This window comes from Chionomys nivalis, chromosome 5 (genome assembly GCF_950005125.1).
Source record: "Chionomys nivalis chromosome 5, mChiNiv1.1, whole genome shotgun sequence".
Taxonomy (NCBI): domain Eukaryota; kingdom Metazoa; phylum Chordata; class Mammalia; order Rodentia; family Cricetidae; genus Chionomys; species Chionomys nivalis.
Window position 1 is genome coordinate 90,833,319 of NC_080090.1, and position 17,857 is coordinate 90,851,175.

Sequence of the window (17,857 nt, forward strand, 5' to 3'; positions counted from 1 at the left end):
AAAAGTTCTGAGATCAAATGGGCTGGAGAAGTGATTCAGTCTGTCAAGGGCTTTCTCTGTAAGCATGGGGGCCTGAGCAGAGAACAAGCAAAAAGAGCCAAGAATGGTGATGAATGAATGCATGTCACCCCAGCGCTGAGACAGAGATGGTCCCCTCTTGGCTCTGTTCCTCCTGACCCTCCTCCTTCTAAACCTCCTCCTCCTGACCCTCCTCTTCCTGACCCTCCTCCTCCTGACCCTCCTGTTCATGGCCCTCATCTTCCTAGCTCTCCTCTTCCTTACCCTCCTCCTCATTCTGCCCCTCCATTTCTTTCTTTTCCTTCCTTTCTCTCTTCCTTCTTTCCTTCCTTGCTTCTTTTGTCCATCCTTCCTTTCTCTACTACTTCTCTTCCTCCTCTTTGTCATTCTCCTTTCTTCTCCATAAGGTTTTACTGTGTAGTCCTGACTGGCCTGAAACTCACTCTGTACACTAGGCTGGCCTCACATCTGTCCTCATCTGCTTCCTGAGTGCTGAGATAAGGGCATGAGCCTCCATGCCTCACCCTGTGGGGCATTTGTAACTCAGTCATTAATTGTGTCCCTTGATGTCACTCTACCCCACAGCCCATCTTGTTCTCTAACTGACAGCCTGGCCTTTCAGACTGAGCAGCAGCAGGAGACAGCAGTTGTGCCCTCTTCCCCCGTCTCAGCCTACCAGAGAGTCTGGGCAGCCTTTGCTAGCCAGTCTAGGACAGAAAGGGATGCCTTCCTGCAAGATGTGTTCCCAGAAGGATTTCTCTGGGGCGTGTCTACGGGAGCCTTTAGTGTGGAAGGAGCCTGGGCAGAAGGCAGCAGAGGACCGAGCATCTGGGACCGCTACAGTGACCTGAACGCTGCCAAGGGCCAAGCGACAGCAAAGGTGGCCAGTGACAGTTACCACAAACCAGCCTCCGATGTGGCCCTGCTCCGAGGCCTCAGGGCTGGGGTGTACAAATTCTCCATCTCCTGGTCCCGGCTGTTCCCCACTGGGCAGAAGAGCAGCCCCAACCTGCAAGGTGTCGCCTACTACAACAGACTGATAGACAGCCTGCTGGACTCCCACATCGAGCCCATGGCTACGCTGTTCCACTGGGACCTGCCCCAGGCCCTGCAGGACCAAGGCGGGTGGCAGAACGAGAGTGTGGTGGATGCCTTCCTGGACTATGCAGCCTTCTGCTTCTCCACTTTTGGGGACCGTGTGAAGCTGTGGGTGACCTTCCACGAGCCATGGGTGATAAGCTATGCAGGCTATGGCACTGGGCAGCACCCACCAGGCATCTCTGACCCGGGAGTGGCTTCTTTTAAGGTACTTCCTCCCATCCCTCAACTCCTGTCAATTAGAAGACACAGCAGGCTGTGGTCTCCCAGCCCTGGGAAGAAAAACCGAGAGGGAAGGATAAGCAGGTGGTGTTAGTGTTGTCTTACACCCAGGCTGCTACTGAACTCCTTCTGTAACTGAGGATGACCTTGAACTCCTGACCTCTTGTTTTCCTGAGAGCAGGGGTCACAGGCATCTCCCACCAAGCCTGTGTTTTAAACAGGGATGAGAATTAGAACTAGGGCTTTTTCTGTAACAGGTGAGCACTCAGCCAACTGAGCCACACCCTCAGGCCTGGTCAAGGCTCCTGGACTCCAAAGACAAGTTCCGGATTTGGAGGATTGTCCTCAGCTGTAGAGCTCTTTCCTAGCACACACGTGGCCTGGGTTCAGTCCCCACCTCCTTGGTGCTGCGATGACAGACATGTGCTGCCCGTGCCCAGTTTCATGGGGTAGACCCAGGGCTCTGCATTTCAGGAAAGTACTTCTGTTCATATTACTCAGCTGTAGTCAGAGCCGTTAAGATTGATTTTATTTATTTATTTATTTATTTATTTATTTATTTGCCTTGGTTTATCGGGATAGGTCTCAGTTTGTAGCTCAAGCTAACATGAAACACAGTTTTCAGTCTTCAGCACACAGAAATCCTCCTGCCTCAGCCTCTAAAGTACAGACTGAGCTATCACAGCTGGCTTTGGTAAACTTTTGTTATTGTTGAGAAGTTCCTGAGTGTTTATTGTGTCTCCTGTGATATTTTATATGTATTGTATACAGGCTGAGAAAGTCTTCATTTCTCCTCATTTCTGTAGCAGTTCCTTTTCTCACTGCTAGGACAGTACACCTGTCAAAAGCACTTACAGATGGGTCGTGGTGGCAGACAACTTTAATTCCAGTACTAGAGAGGCAGAGGCAGGCGATCTTTGAGTTCAAGGCCACGATGGTCTATAGGACAGCCAAGGCTACACAGAGAATCTGTCTTAAAATACAAATAAACAACGAATACCACCACCAAAAATCACTTGGAGAAGGAAGGTTCCTTTGGCTCACGGTTCTAAGCTGCAGTCCTGCATATTGGAGAAAACATGGCGGCAGGAGCGTGAGGCTGCAGGTCTCACCGCATCCACAGTCAGGAAGCAGAGGGATGAATGCTGGTGCTCAGTTCAAGTTCTCCCTTTTATTCAGGTCAGGACCTCAGCATGGTACAGTGCTGCCCACCTAGCGTGGGTCTTCCCACCTCAATTGACCCAGTGTACAAACCTCCTCAAAAACTGTCTCCCAGACTTGCCCAGGTGTCTGCTAGATGGTTCTAGATTCTGTTGACAGTGTTCATTGTCACAAATTATTGTTTCTTCCTTCTTCTTTTTGTCGTCCTGTGGGTGGAAGGTCACCCTCAACATCACATGATGCTTTTTGTATCTGAGGTCCTGGACTTCAAGAGTGCCAAACCAAGTCTGCACTGTGAACCATACCTCTCCTCTTTCGGTTCCTACTCCGTATTACTTCGTGGTGTAATTCCTTGTGTCATGGCTGATGAGACAAGACACCATCAGCTGGGACTTATACAGTTTCCTCAGAGTCCTGGCCCCTGAGTAGTCTGAGATCAAGGCACTGACTGACTTGCTTTTGTTTTCAATGGGATCTGTTCCTGTCTGTCCTCTGGGAAGGGGAGAACATGGGGGTGGTTGGGAGTGGAGACAGACACACAGAGCATGGCCACTGGGGCTCCCTTTATGAGGACACAACCTCATCCTGTCCTATCCAGTCGCCTCCCAAGGACCTCTGTAAACACTACCACCCTGAGCCTTCGGCTTCACATTCCATTTAGAGGGAACTCAGCCTGAATAAAGGTTCACAGGGAGATTCTTGTTACCACTAGCGTTTCTTGCCATGATTGGGCCTTTTCTTTTCATTTTAGGGTTTTGAGACATGGTCTCTACACAGACCTTGTTGTCCAGGAATGTGTTCTTTATACAAGACTGACATCAAACTCAGGGACGCAGCTGCCTCTGCCTCCCTGTGCTGGAGCACGCCCACACCAGCTGGGTTTTCTTATGTATTTGTTTTGTGGCATTTCCACAATTGGCCTTAGTCTAGTGATTCTGGTTCCTTACCACTCTGTGGTCAGTACCATTCCATTCTGCAGTACAGCTGTCATGACTCTTTGCTTTGTTTGAAGAAGGGTCCCACGTAGTCCAGAATGGCCTTGAACTTGCTATGCAGGCAAGGATGAAGCAGCATTCCTCCTGCTCCACGTCAGGAGTTCTGTCGGTACAGGCTTGCACACCATGCCAGGTTCATTAGTGCAGGAAATGGAGCCCCGGGTTTTGTGAATATGAGGCTGTCTACCAATCCTGCCACGTCCCAGACCCATTGCTGGTTCTGCTGACTTCAGCAGGAACTTGTTGACACTACTGACTTGCTGGTGCCACTGTTGACATTACTTTCCTCGTTCTTTCCTCCCGAGGTGGCCCACTTGATCCTCAAGGCGCACGCCAGAACTTGGCATCACTACGACCTTCACCATCGCCAAGAGCAGCAGGGACACGTGGGCATCGTGCTCAATTCTGACTGGGCAGAGCCCCTGGATGGGGAGAGTCCCCAGGACCTTGCTGCTGCTGAGCGCTTCCTACAGTTCATGCTGGGCTGGTTCGCTCACCCCATCTTTGTGGATGGGAACTACCCCACCACCCTCCGGGCCCAGATCCAGCAGGTAAACCAGCAGTGTGGGGGTCCTCTGGCCCAACTCCCAGAGTTCACTGCAGCAGAACAGCAGCTCCTGAAGGGCTCTGCGGACTTCCTTGGTCTGTCTCACTACACATCCCGGCTGGTCAGCACCGCTGCGCCGCTGACCTGCATTTCCAGCTATGATAACATCGGAGGCTTCTCCCAGCACGTGGACCCCACGTGGCCCCAGACTGCATCTCCCTGGATCCGGGTGGTGCCCTGGGGCATAAGGAGGCTGCTTCGGTTTGCTTCCATGGAATACACAAAAGGAAGAGTTCCAATCTTCTTGGCTGGGAATGGCATGCCGGTGGGGGAAGGAGAGGATCTCTTTGACGACTCGGTGAGAGTGAACTACTTCAACCTGTACATCAACGAGGTGCTCAAGGGTAAGAAGGTTAACCTGCTGATCCCCAATTCTTCACAGTTGTGTAACGGGACAGACCAGAGGGTGAACTCAGGCCTTCAGGCTTGCTCAACAAGAGCCTTTACTTCCTAAGCCATTTCAGCCTTTCCAGTCCAGTGTTCTCACTCTTAGTTAATCAGTGTTGAGAGCATGAGGAGCTTGGAACTGTGTACGACAGTAAAGGTGTAGTTGAGTAATGTCATATTTTCTGAGGAGACTCAGTCCACAGTGGGATACAGCATGGACTGACACTTAGGACAGGACCCCAGCCCGCTGACTCCCCTCAGGGCACTGCCCCCTTCGACACCCATCTCCCTCAGCTGCTATCCTGTCTGCATTGCACCTCCCTGTTCTGCAGGTGAGCCCTGCATACATGTTCAGTAGGACCCAATGCATCTTCTTATCTAAGTGGGAAAGGATGGCAAGTGGTTTTCAGCACATCAGTCACTAACCTAGATCAGTTCATGATGGCTGTCACTCTCCGCAGCCAGTGAGCAGGGACAGGGATGCTCTCTTCAGAGACTCGACCATCAGAGGAGGCGGGGTTAAGAGCCTAGCCCAGTCTTCCTTATCTTCTCCAGCCACAGTCTATGCATGGAGAGTGGGGAGGTCGGCTTCATACCAGTCTATGCCTCCATATTAGGGACACGTGTAGGCATGGTAGTGCATCCCTTTATTCCCAGCAGCTGGAATCAGAGGCAGGAGAATTGAGAGTTAAGTCATCCTGGAATACTTAATGACAGCTTGTCTTAAAAACAATTAAATAGGCTGGGGGAGGTAGCTTGGTAGAGTTCTTTCCTAGCATCTGACAGTCGTGGGTTCCATCCCCAGGGCTGTGTCCACTAGGGTGTGTGTCCCTGTGACACCAGTGCTCAGGAGATGGAGGCCATGGGATCAGGAGTTTGTGTTTATCCTCAGCTACACAGAGTTTGAAGCCAGCCTGGGCTACCTTGTTAATATTTTTGTAGTGTGTATGGAGTCAGGCTGGGGTTTGGGTGGGGGGTGGCAGCTGTCTTGGGAAATAGTATTTTAAGGCATAGGACTTTTGTGTATGCTGCATTTGTTTAACTCTGTGAAGCTGTGATTCTTTGCCTGTCTAAAACACGTGATGGTCTAATGAAGAGCTGAATGGCCAACTGGGCGGCAGGAGCAAGGATGGGGGGCTGGCAGGCAGAGAGGATAAATAGAAGGGGAAATGAGGAAGAGCGAGAGCAAGAAGCCATAGAACAAAGAGAGGAGGACACAAGGCTGCAGCGACCCAGCAGCACAGCCAGCCACAGAGGAAAGGAAGACATAAAGAAGTAAGCACAGGAAAAAGCCCAGAGGGAAAAGGTAGTTGGGATAAGTTTTAAAAGCTGGCTACAAACAATCCAGGCTGGGCATTCATAAATAAATATAAATCTCATGTGTGATTTAAATAGGGGTTTTGCTAGTGGCCACCAAAGCCAAAAGAGTAAAAACATTGCACTATCGGCTGCTTTTCTGGAGAACATGAGTTCAAGTCCCATTACCAACATGGCAGCTCACACTGTACTGATTGTTCTGTCTCTTTAAGACACAAGCCATGCCCACTCCCCCTCCCATCCACTGAGGCAGGTGATCTTTAGCTTCTGGCCTGAGCTCTCTCTGTCTTCCATCTTCCTCCTGGAATGGCAACTCTCTCCCCAGTTCTCCCATTCCCCCGCTTCTGTCTCTCCCTCTTCTCTCTTTTTTGGCTCTGTCTTGGAGAGCCGCTTCCATCTCTCCTCATTCCGTCTCTCTGCCACTCTCTCTCCCTCTCCTCCTTTCTGCCCTTTCCCTTCCCTTTCATAACCCCTAAAAAACTGTCCAACTCCACTCTGTATGGTGTGCCTATCCTTCTTTCTCTTACCCACCCCCCACTGACACATGGAGACCTGTGCCGTCCCTGCCTCTCCAGAGACAAGCCACCTGCCGGCGAGGCCTCATGCACAGTCTCTGCCTAGTACCAGCTGCTCCCGCTGCCCACTGCTGGGGGCTTGCACAGTCCCGATACCCACTGTCTGCAGCCGGGGACCAGCCAGCTGCCCACAAGTCTTGCAGGGGACCAGCCATCTTCCTGCTGCTTGGTCTCCTGCGCAGTCCCTGCCTGGGACTGGCTGCTTTCCACAGCAAGATGCCAGGGACCCGCAGCAAATCCATTTCACACACCCCTCTGAAACTCTAGTCCCACAGAACCTGATGCTTTCTTCTGACCTCTGCATGCCCTGCACGTATGTGGTTCACAGACATACATGCAGGGAAAACACCCATGCACATAAAAATGATTTTCAAATTAAAAAAAAGAGGAAAGAAAAAAACTAAGGAGGATGGCATCCTAAGGAACAACAAATGAGGTTGTCTTCTGGTTTTCCCATGCATTCTCTCACTCTCTGTCTCTGTCTCTGTCTCTCTCTCTCTCTCTCACACACACACACACACTCACACAAACATGCATGCACGCACTCGCACAGGGCTGACTTTGTTTTCTCTTTGCAGCCGTCAAGGAGGATTTGGTGGATGTCCGTGCATACGTTGCTCGTTCCCTCATTGATGGCTTCGAAGGACCCCCAGGGTACAGCCAGAGGTTCGGGCTGTACCATGTCAACTTTACTGACAGCAGCAGGCCGAGAACTGCCAGGAGATCTGCTCACGTCTTCACTGGCATCATTGAAAGGAATGGTTTCCCTGCCAAGGAGCTGAGAAGAACCCCAGTGCCTATGAAAGCAGACTTTTCCTCCAGAGCCACAACCTTCTACAACTCCCCATCTGAGGTGCCCTCCCAGGCTAAAGTCGTGTGGGAGAAGTTCTCCAGACAGCCCAAGTTTGAGAGAGACTTGTTCTATCATGGCACATTCAGAGATGACTTCCTGTGGGGCGTGTCCTCCTCGGCCTATCAAATCGAAGGAGGTTGGGATGCTGACGGCAAAGGACCCAGCATCTGGGACAACTTCACCCACAGCCCGGGAAACACCGTGAAAGACAATGCCACTGCAGACATAGCTTGTGACAGCTATAACAAACTGGATGACGACCTGAACATTCTTCGCACCCTGAAGGTCAAGGCCTATAGGTTCTCTATCTCCTGGCCTCGCATTTTCCCAACGGGAACAAGCAGTTCCGTCAACGAGCACGGTGTCAATTATTACAACAGGCTGATTGACGGCTTGCTGCAGAGCAACATCTTCCCCATGGTGACACTGTTTCACTGGGACCTGCCCCAGGCCCTCCAGGATATTGGAGGTTGGGAGAACTCTTCTTTGATTGATTTGTTCAACAGCTATGCTGACTTCTGTTTTAAGACCTTTGGTGACAGAGTCAAGTTCTGGATGACCTTTAATGAGCCCTTGTATCTGGCACAGTTCGGCTATGGTTCAGGGGTGTTTCCCCCAAATGTGCAGGACCCCGGCTGGGCACCTTACAGGGTCAGCCACGCACTCATCAAGGCTCATGCTAGAGTCTACCATACTTATGATGAGAAGTACAGGCAGGAGCAGAAGGGGGTCATCTCACTGAACCTCAACACTCACTGGGTGGAACCCAAAGACCCAGGAGTCCTAAGAGATGTGGAAGCTGCCGACCGGATGCTGCAGTTTTCCCTGGGCTGGTTTGCCCACCCCATATTTAGAAACGGGGACTATCCAGATGTCATGAAATGGCATGTCGGGAACAGGAGTGAACTGCAGCACCTGCCGGGCTCCCGCCTGCCCAGCTTCACAGAGGAGGAGAAGGCGTACATCAGGGGCACCGCTGATGTCTTCTGCCTCAACTCCTACTCGTCCGTGTTTGTGCAGCACAGCACCCCAAGGCTGAACCCACCCAACTATGATGATGACCGCGAGCTGACGGTCAGCGATATGGACTCTTCGTTGACCTCCCCGTCAATGCTCCCAGCCGTGCCCTGGGGGATGCGGAGGCTGCTGAACTGGATCAAGGAAGAGTATGGCGACATTCCCATTTACATCACGGAAAATGGACACGGACTGAACAGCCCAACACTAGACGACACACAAAGGATATTCTACCACAAAACCTATATCAACGAGGCTCTGAAAGGTACATGAGACTTCAGCTCCTCTCACTAAACCTCCATTCTCCCTGTCCTATGCCTCTCTTGTGTCCAGTTTCCCTGTCCTCCGTCTGTCATGTGTCCCATGCTTCGGCAGGCACTGTGAACATCTCTCTTTTGGGTTTGTGCCAGGGCTCAATTAGTAAAGTGTTTGTCTTGCAAGCCTAGGGACCAGAGTTCAATTCCCAGGGAATTATCAGGCTTGTACATTCGTAATCTCTGTGCTGAGGAAAGAGAAAGGTGCATTCTTGGTGCTCTCTGGTGGGCAAGCCTAGCCCACTTACTGAGCTCCATGTCAAATGACATTGTAAGTTGGGTTGTACCCCTTCCACATTCTCATACACACATACATACACACAGATACATATGCACGTGCACATACGTACTTTCACACAGAAACACCATGTACAGTACTCACACATAAACATGTAACATTACTCACACACATACATAAACACATACACATGTCCACATACACATTCAGACACATACATTATACACATGTATACAGACACAAAAATAAATAAATAAAAAGGTAAAATTCCCACTTCTAGTGCTAGGGATGTGGCTTAATTAGTAAAGTGTTTGTCTTATAAACATGGGGACCAGAGTTCAATTTCCAGGGAAATGTCAGGCATGGTATATTTGTAATCTCTGTGCCGAGGAAGCAGAAAGGTGCATTCTTGGGGCTTTCTGGCGGGCAAGCATAGCCCACTTGCTGAGCTCCAGGTAAAGCAAAGTGAGTGATGCCCAAGACTTGACGTCTGAGGTTGTGTTCTAGCCCCTGCCCCCCCCCCACACACACACACTTGCTCACTCATACAAACACAGAGATTTACATAAAAAGGTAAAGTTTCCACTTCTAGAGCAGGGCATGTGGCTTAGTTATTAAACTGCTTGCCCAGAATACACAGCCCCAGTTTTCACTCCCAGCCCTAGAGTGGACAAAGTGCACACCTGCAATCCCACACTGGAACACTAGGGGCAGGAAGAGCAGAAAAAAATCCAAGTTTATTCTTCTTAGTGCAAAACCAGCCTGTGCTACCTGGGATCCTGTCTCAAAATGTTTCAAATGATATCACACTTGTGTGCTTACTAGCTACGTGGGCTGAGGCTGTTCAACTTGAGGCTTATCCCTTCAGTTGCTGTAAGTTCGCTGAGGCCAGGAAGTGTAAGAGTGAAAAGTGGTGGTGGTGGTGGTGCAGGATTTAATCACGCGGCTGGGGATGAAGAGGTAGGCTGAACTCTGAGTATGAGGCCAGCCTGGTCTGCATAGTGTGTTCAGGACAGCCAGGGAGACACAGATAAACCCTGCCTCAAAATAGAAAAAAAAATTCCACAAAGACCAATACAAAACAACAAAAAGCAGAAAGTATGAGTGATGAGGTGACATGTCCCTCTCTCAGGAAGCATGTGACTGCACACTTGCGTGGTTTAGCACAGGACATAGCCTGGAGTCCAGTACCAGCACAGGACTGGTTTCTCAAGAGCCCTGCCTACTGGCTAAAGCTTTCTTCTGCTCTCTTTGGCATTTCCTAGCCTACAGGCTGGATGGTGTGGACCTTCGAGGGTATTTTGCCTGGTCGCTGATGGACAACTTCGAGTGGCTGTCAGGCTACACGGTCAAGTTTGGACTGTATCATGTTGACTTTGACGATGTGACGCGGCCTCGCACAGCAAGAGCCTCGGCCAGATACTACACAGAGGTCATTACCAACAATGGCATGCCCCTGGCCAAGGAGGACGAGTTTTTGTATGGAGAGTTCCCCAAGGGCTTCATCTGGAGTGCGGCTTCTGCTGCCTATCAGGTGAGGAGTGTGGAGCCATGAGCTCACTTTCCTACTGGGTGCTGGGCGCCAAGCATGTGTACAGGACAGGAGGCTCACAAGTTGGAGCCGCTAGTGAACCTGCGCAGACCAGTGTGTGCATGAGGATCCAGGTGCTCAGACCCCAAATTCAGTGATATCCCTGTGGGTAAGGTTACCTTGTTCCTTGTCTAGTAGCTGTGGTGTGAGGTTCCTGACACAGGCCACTTATGGAGGGAAGGGTTAATTTCAGGTTCACAGTTTAAGGCTGAGGGGAATTCCTGACAGCAGCCAGGTGAGGCAGCTGATCACATGACATCTTCAGTCAGGAAGTAGAGAGACGTGGATTCTGGTGCTCAGCTCACTTTCTCAGTTTTATTCGGTAGAGTCCAGCTACTGAATTATAATTGCCCACATTAATGGTGATTTTTCCTCCCTTAGTTAATTCAGTCTAGAAACTTCTTTATAGATTGGCCAGATTTGTTATCTGGGTGTCTGTAGATCTTGTCAAGGACTGAGATGGGCATTTGAAGGGCCAGATGGATCAGGTAGAGCCATGACAGAAGGTTCAGAAAGAACATGCAAACACATAATGTCCCTGGAGGCTCCATCTGTGCAGACAGATGACCTAACTGGCTCAGGAGTCAATCCGGGCATTTTCTGATGCTCTGACCTGGGGCTGCTACTGAGTTCACGACAAGGAGGTGAACACAGAACATATGGTGCTGTGATTCCCTTTCCTCAGGACGAGGAAAGATGAGAGAGAGAGAGGGCAAGGGGTGTGCTCAGTGTAGGTATGGTGACTCTTCAGCAGGTGTGGGGCTCCGCCTTTCTTCATCTTCCTCTCTTCCTCCTCCACTATTTCCAATTTTTTTTGAGGTTGAATATTTATTTAGGGGGTTGTGAAGGGGGAAGGGAGGGGGGTATTGAGAGAGAGAGAAAAGGAGAAAGCAATAGAGAAGGGGGGAAGAGGAGAAGTGGGGAGAGAGGCAGAAGCGAAGCTGCTTCTCCGAGAGGAAGATGGGAAAGAGGGCAATTATTTTTTTTTTTTGAGACAGGATCTCATACAGTTCAGGCTGGCCTTGAATTTGCTGAGCAGCCCATATTCTTGGATTCTTGACAATTCTGCCTCCATTTCCTCGAATGCTGGGGTTACAGGTGTGCAGCGCTAGGCCTGGTTTCTTAGTGCTGGCATGGGATAGCCTGGGATCCACGCATGCTAGACAAGCCTCCACCAGCTGAGTCTCACCCGAGTCTGACTTCCTATCCCTTCGGGCACAGTGGGCTACTCTGTTCCTCTTCCTCCCCAGCTGTTAAGCAGCCATTTCTCTGTGAGACCCAGCTGTTTTACACAGCAGCCAACAATTGTCCTCTGGTGTCCTGACTGCCCCTGGAGTGTCACAACTTGTAGGGCTTCTCAGTAGTCAGAACTGCACAGCACATGGATGTTCCCACACAGACATTTCTGTCATTTTACCCTTCAGCCTTCCCACTTTGCATTCCTTAAATAATTATACAGGAGACAGAGTCTTATGTAAACCAACTCACTCTGTAGCCAAGGATGACATTGAACTTCTTACACTCTTGCCTCTACTGTCCAAACCCCAGGCTTACTAGCGTGCCTAAGTACTCTCAGCACACACAGTGCTGGAGATGGAGCCCACAGCCTCATGTATGGCAATCAATGCCTCATCTAACTTCTCCACATCTTCCAACCCCACACTTTTTGTCTTTAAAGCCATGAGTTCATATCCATGCGTCCAATTCATATCTATAGGGAAATGCTAGCCCTTTCATTTTCCATATTTGCATCTCCTTTCTCCTGTGAAGAATTCTCTATACTAATGTATATATATAAATCTAGCTCCTGGCAGCCTAGGCTAGTCCCTTTGGTCCTGGTCTCCTCCACCTCCACACGCATGGTTCCTATGGCGGTTTCCTGCTGGCTCTACTCCGCCCTCTCCCAGCCAGCACTGGATGTGCATTATTGGCTAGAATGCCAACACCATCTCAGCAGTGACACCATATTTGCTGTCCCACCATATGTGTTGAAATGTTTGAAAGTGAATTACAGATGTGGTACTTATCTACCCACTGACCACCACAGACGGGCATTTTCCAAAGTCTTATTGGAAGGGAGTTAGAGAGGAGGAGGAAGGCATAGAAACAGCCATGTACATCTGGACTACAAATACTTTCTCCATACCAGCATCCTTGCAGTAGGCTTGGCTTGGCTGTAGTTAAGGTAGTAGTGGATGTGAAATTGTTCACTCAGCATCTTTGGTGAGTACCCACCATATCCAGACCCCACTGCCAGCATTAATTTTGTACAGTCAAATGCGAAACCCATGTTTGGAACTGGGGATGTGACTCAGTAGAGTACTCGGTTACTTTGTTACATGATTGTTCAAAGCCAGCCTAGGCTATGTGAGGCTCTCTGTTTTTGTCTCTCTTTCATATGCATGGGCGCATATGCAAGTACACACACACACACACACACACACACGTACAAGTGCCTACACTGCATGGTGATATGGGAAACCAGCATGGTAGCAGAGTGCAGTGTGATGCCGCCAGGTGTGCAGGGCAAGTTTAGTAACTTGGTGCAGGGTGTGCAGAGGCTCCCCAGGGAGCTGCAGAAGGGAATGTATTTGGTCAGTGACTTAAGCTACCTCTTATCATCTTGAGATTGAAGGCGCCTGGAGAGCTGATGGCAAAGGACTCAGTATTTGGGACACATTTTCCCACACACCACTGAGGATTGGAAATAATGACAATGGAGATGTGGCCTGTGACAGTTACCACAAGATTGATGAGGACGTGGTGGCCCTTCAGAACCTGGGTGTGTCCCACTATCGGTTCTCCATCTCCTGGTCTCGAGTTCTCCCAGACGGAACCACCAGGTTCATCAGTGAAGCAGGCCTCAACTACTATGTTCGATTAATAGATGCACTGCTGGCTGCTGGCATCACACCACAGGTGAGGGTGGTCCCTGGAGACAGTGTTTAATATACAAACAAGTGCTGGGATTTTATTTTATTCATTTACTCTACATATTTTAAGGTGTGCTTCCTCATGCTTATATCTATTTATTTATCAGATAGGGTTTTATTATTTATTTATTTATTTATGTTTGAGACAAGGTCTCCTGTATCCCAGCAGACCTCATACTCCTTATGTAGCTGAAGATTTTCTTGAACTTCTGTTTGGTCTACTTCATCTCATGAGTGCTAGGTTTACAGGTAAGCACCACCATGCTGTTTATGTGTTGCTGATTGGAGCCCAAGGCTTCATGCCTTCGAGGCAAGTACGCTATCAACTGAGTTATATTGCCAACCCCTAGAAAAGATGTGTGTGTATCAGAGAAAATCTTTATAGGAGTGACCGCTTTCCTTCTCCCTTGTGGGTCCTCGAGGTGAACCTACATCATTAGGTTTGGTGGCAGGCACCTGGTGAGCCATTACCCAAGCACCTAAATGGTTTTGTAACTTGGGTTTTGAATTGTCTGTAGATTCACATGGTGCAGAGTTAGAGAATGAAATGTTTTCTTCCCTGTCGTGGAGAAAGTTCAGAACTCCCTGAACCTTTCCATGTCAGTGTCCTTGCATGTCTCATGTCACTGGATTCCTGAGGAAATGGTGGAGAGAACATTGTTCTGGCTTCCCCCAGGTGACCATGTACCACTGGGACCTGCCCCAGGCACTGCAAGACATCGGGGGCTGGGAGAACGAGACAATTGTGCAGCTGTTTAAGGAGTATGCAGATGTGCTCTTCCGGAGGCTGGGGGACAAGGTGAAGTTTTGGATCACACTGAATGAGCCCTACGTCATTGCTGCCCATGGCTATGGCAGTGGGGTGTCTGCTCCAGGTAAAGGCCATAGGTCTAAATGTTTGGATCATGACATTTGTAGGACAGTGAAGCCCTGGGATCCAGATGCCATGAGAAGTCACTGACAGGCAGTATTTTGTATTCCCTACCTCCACGGGCCTGGGGAGAGGGCTCAGCTCTAAAGTGCTTACTGTGCAGGTTTGAAGGCCTGAGTTCTCTCTCCAGAACCCATGCAAAACCCAGAGAGAGAGAGAGAGAGAGAGAGAGAGAGAGAGAGAGAGAGAGAGAGAGAGAGAGAGAGAGAGAGAGAAAGACCTGGTAAAGTAACCCTAGCCCTGGGAAGAAAGAGCCAGGTGACCCTCTGGGGTTCCCATGTCCCGCAGTCTACCCTAGTTTAGGTCCACAAGTGATCCTGTCACAGAGAAGTAAATGGTCTCTCTGTGAATGATACCTAAGGCTGTCCTCTGGTCTCCACCTACAGTCACACATGTCTGATATGGGAAGGTCATTTGTCAATCTGTTGTTTCATTGGTTAATCAATAAAGAAACTGCCTTGGCCCTTTAATAGGATAAAAAATTAGGTAGGCAGAGTAGACCGAACAGAATGCTGGGAGAAAGAAGCCAAGTCAGGCAGTCGCCATGATTCTCCCACTCCAGAGTGACGCAGGTTAAGATCTTCCCTGGTAAGCCAGCTCGTGGTGCTACACAGAATATTAAAAATGGGTTAGATCAATATATAAGAGCTAGCCAATAAGAGGTTAAAACTAATGGGCCAAGTAGTGTTTAAAAGAATATAGTTTCCATGTAATTATTTCGGAGCATAAGCTAGCTGGCGGCCAGGAGCCGGGTGGCAGGAACACAGCCCGCAGCTCCTACTACACATGTCAGCACATGCTCCTGCACACACATGCTCCTGCACACATATGCTCCTGCACACTCACATGCTTCTGCACATACACGCTCCTGCACATACACGCTCCTGCACACACACACTCCTGCACACATATGCTCCTGCACACACACATGCTCCTGCACACACATACTCCTGCACACACATGCTCCTGCACATACACGCTCCTGCGCACACATGCTCCTGCATACACATGCTCCTGCACACACACATGCTCCTGCACACACATTCTCCTGCACACACACAGACATGCACATTCTCCTGCACACACATGCTCCTGCACACACACACACACACACACACACACACATACAGTAAATTGAAATGGATTGGGAGGTATTTCCTCCTACTACACATGTCAGCACATGCTCCTGCACACACACACATGCTCCTGCACACACATGCTCCTGCACACACACATGCTCCTGCACACACATGCTCCTGCACATACACGCTCCTGCACACACACGCTCCTGCGTACACATGCTCCTGCACATACATACTCCTGCACACTCACATGCTCCTGCACACACATACTCCTGCACACACATGCTCCTGCACATACACGCTCCTGCGCACACATGCTCCTGCATACACATGCTCCTGCACACACATTCTCCTGCACACACACAGACACGCACATTCTCCTGCACACACACACACACACACACACACATACACTAAATTGAAATGGATTGGGAGGTATTTCTCAAATCACAGATACATGCATCTTCTGTGGTTCTTAGTTGGCACTTTGATTTGAGCACTTGTTCTCCTGATGTGGTTATTGTCGCCATTGGGTGTGTCCTCCAGTCCTGACTTCATGGTGGTCCCCTAGACCTCTAGGATGTCAACTGAGCATACGTCACAGTAGAAGTCCCACCAGAGGAGGGAACATAAGCCACCATAGATCAAGTACCTTCTCTCAGCCAGAGTGCTGCTGGCTGCTGCCCACAAACAATCCATTCCCTTCTTACAAGCACTCTTTGCTGCCTGTTCTCCTGGGAAAGGCACTATGAGGCTGACTACTGTCTGCCATCCAGTAGGAAGGAGATGTGGGATTGGAGTGCCTGTCTCCCAGGTGTCAAATCCCTCATCCCATACACAGGGAGGATGGTGTTTTCTGCTGACATCATGTGTGTGTTTCCAGGAATCTCCTTCAGGCCTGGCACGGCTCCATACACTGTAGGCCACAACCTAATAAAGGCTCACGCTGAGGCTTGGCATCTCTACAATGACAAGTACCGTGCCAGCCAGGGAGGAGTGATTTCCATCACCATCAGCAGTGACTGGGCTGAGCCCAGGGATCCCTCCAAGCAGGAGGACGTGGAGGCTGCCAGGAGGAATGTCCAGGTGTGTCCTCTGGGTAGCATCTCTTCTTGGCTATCTTCTCTCCCACTGTGCTCAGAAAGAAGTAGATGGAGACCAGGAATCGAAGGTTTAGATCTAAGCCAGTTTTGTTTTTACTAGATTTTGTGATCCTGAGGGGAAATGATAAACTGTTCTGTTCTTCAGGTTTTTCTTCTGAGAATTAGCTGTTTCCTTCTCAGACATTTGCTGTGACAAACAGGATGAGTTTTAAGAGACTGGGTGTTTTTTTGAAGATATTATTATTATTATTACTATCAATTTGGTTTTTGGATTCAGGGTTTCTGTGTGTGGTCTTGACTGTCCTGGAACTTAATTTGTAGACCAGGCTAACCTGGAATTCACAGAGATCTTCCTGCCTCTTCCTCCAGAGTGCTGGAATTAAAGGTGTGTGCCACCACCTCCTGATTTATTTTACTTTTAATTCTGTGTATGCATGTGTGCCTGTGAGTGCAGGAGCCTGTGGAGGTCAGAAAATGGCATCAGATTTCCGGGAATGGTTGTGAGCCACATGACCAGGCTACTGGGTACCAAATTTGGGTCCTCTGGAGAGCAGCAACTTTCACTGAAAATTGAACCTTCTCTCCAGCGAGTGACTGAGTTTTACGTCTTAAAAAAATTGCCGGTGTGTTGGCCAGATGGCTCGGTGGCTGAAGGTGCTTGCCAATCCAAACTTGGTGACATAAATTCTATCTTCAGAACCCATGCAAATATGAAGGAGATGTGGCTGGAGAGATGGCTTAGCAGTTAAGAGCACTAGGTCCTAAGTCCAATTCCCAGGAACTGCATGGTGCCTCACAACCTTCCATAGTGGGATCTGTTGCCCTCTTCTCACACAAAGAAATACAACAGACTGAGCAATCATACACATTTAAAAAAATCTGGGGAAAAAAATCAGATCTTTTTTGTTTTTCAAGAAAGGATTTCTTTATATAGCTTTGGGGCCTGTCCTGAACTCACTCAGTACACCTGATTGGCCTCAAACTTACAGAGATCCACCTGCCTCTGCCTCCAGAGTACTGGGATTACAGGTGTGTGCCACCACCACCCAGAAATATAAGTTCTTCTGTAGGCTGGAGAAATGACTCATCAATTAAGAACACTGTCTGCTCTTCCAGAGGACCTGGGATTAATCCCCAGCAACCACATGGCAGCTCACAAGTGTCTGTAACTCCTGTTCTTGGGAATCTGAAATCATCACACAGACATACATGCAGGCAAACACCAATGGACATAAAAACAAATAAATTTAAAAAGAAGGAAAGATGAAGAGAAGAGACTCCATAGAGTTGTTTTCTGACCTTCATTTGTCCATCCTGGCACCGCCCCCACTCCACCTCATACACACAGATGTGCACACCACAGCTGCTGCTGCCACCTCCACCTCCACCAACGCCACCTCCACAGCTAATGATGT

General features: G+C 49.4%; 1 protein-coding gene across 2 annotated transcripts in view; it reads left to right on the top strand.

The window, feature by feature from the left end:
• The window catches only part of LOC130874809 (lactase/phlorizin hydrolase-like), a 38,020-nt gene that overhangs the window by 13,571 nt on the left and 6,592 nt on the right, over nt 1-17,857 (top strand). For both annotated transcript variants that reach the window (XM_057770312.1, XM_057770313.1), the window contains exons 6-12: nt 604-1,324; nt 3,800-4,445; nt 6,959-8,515; nt 10,068-10,336; nt 13,022-13,312; nt 14,003-14,201; nt 16,223-16,425. In XM_057770312.1, the coding sequence (XP_057626295.1) occupies nt 604-1,324; nt 3,800-4,445; nt 6,959-8,515; nt 10,068-10,336; nt 13,022-13,312; nt 14,003-14,201; nt 16,223-16,425 (3,886 nt within the window). The remainder of the gene's footprint in view (nt 1-603; nt 1,325-3,799; nt 4,446-6,958; nt 8,516-10,067; nt 10,337-13,021; nt 13,313-14,002; nt 14,202-16,222; nt 16,426-17,857) is intronic.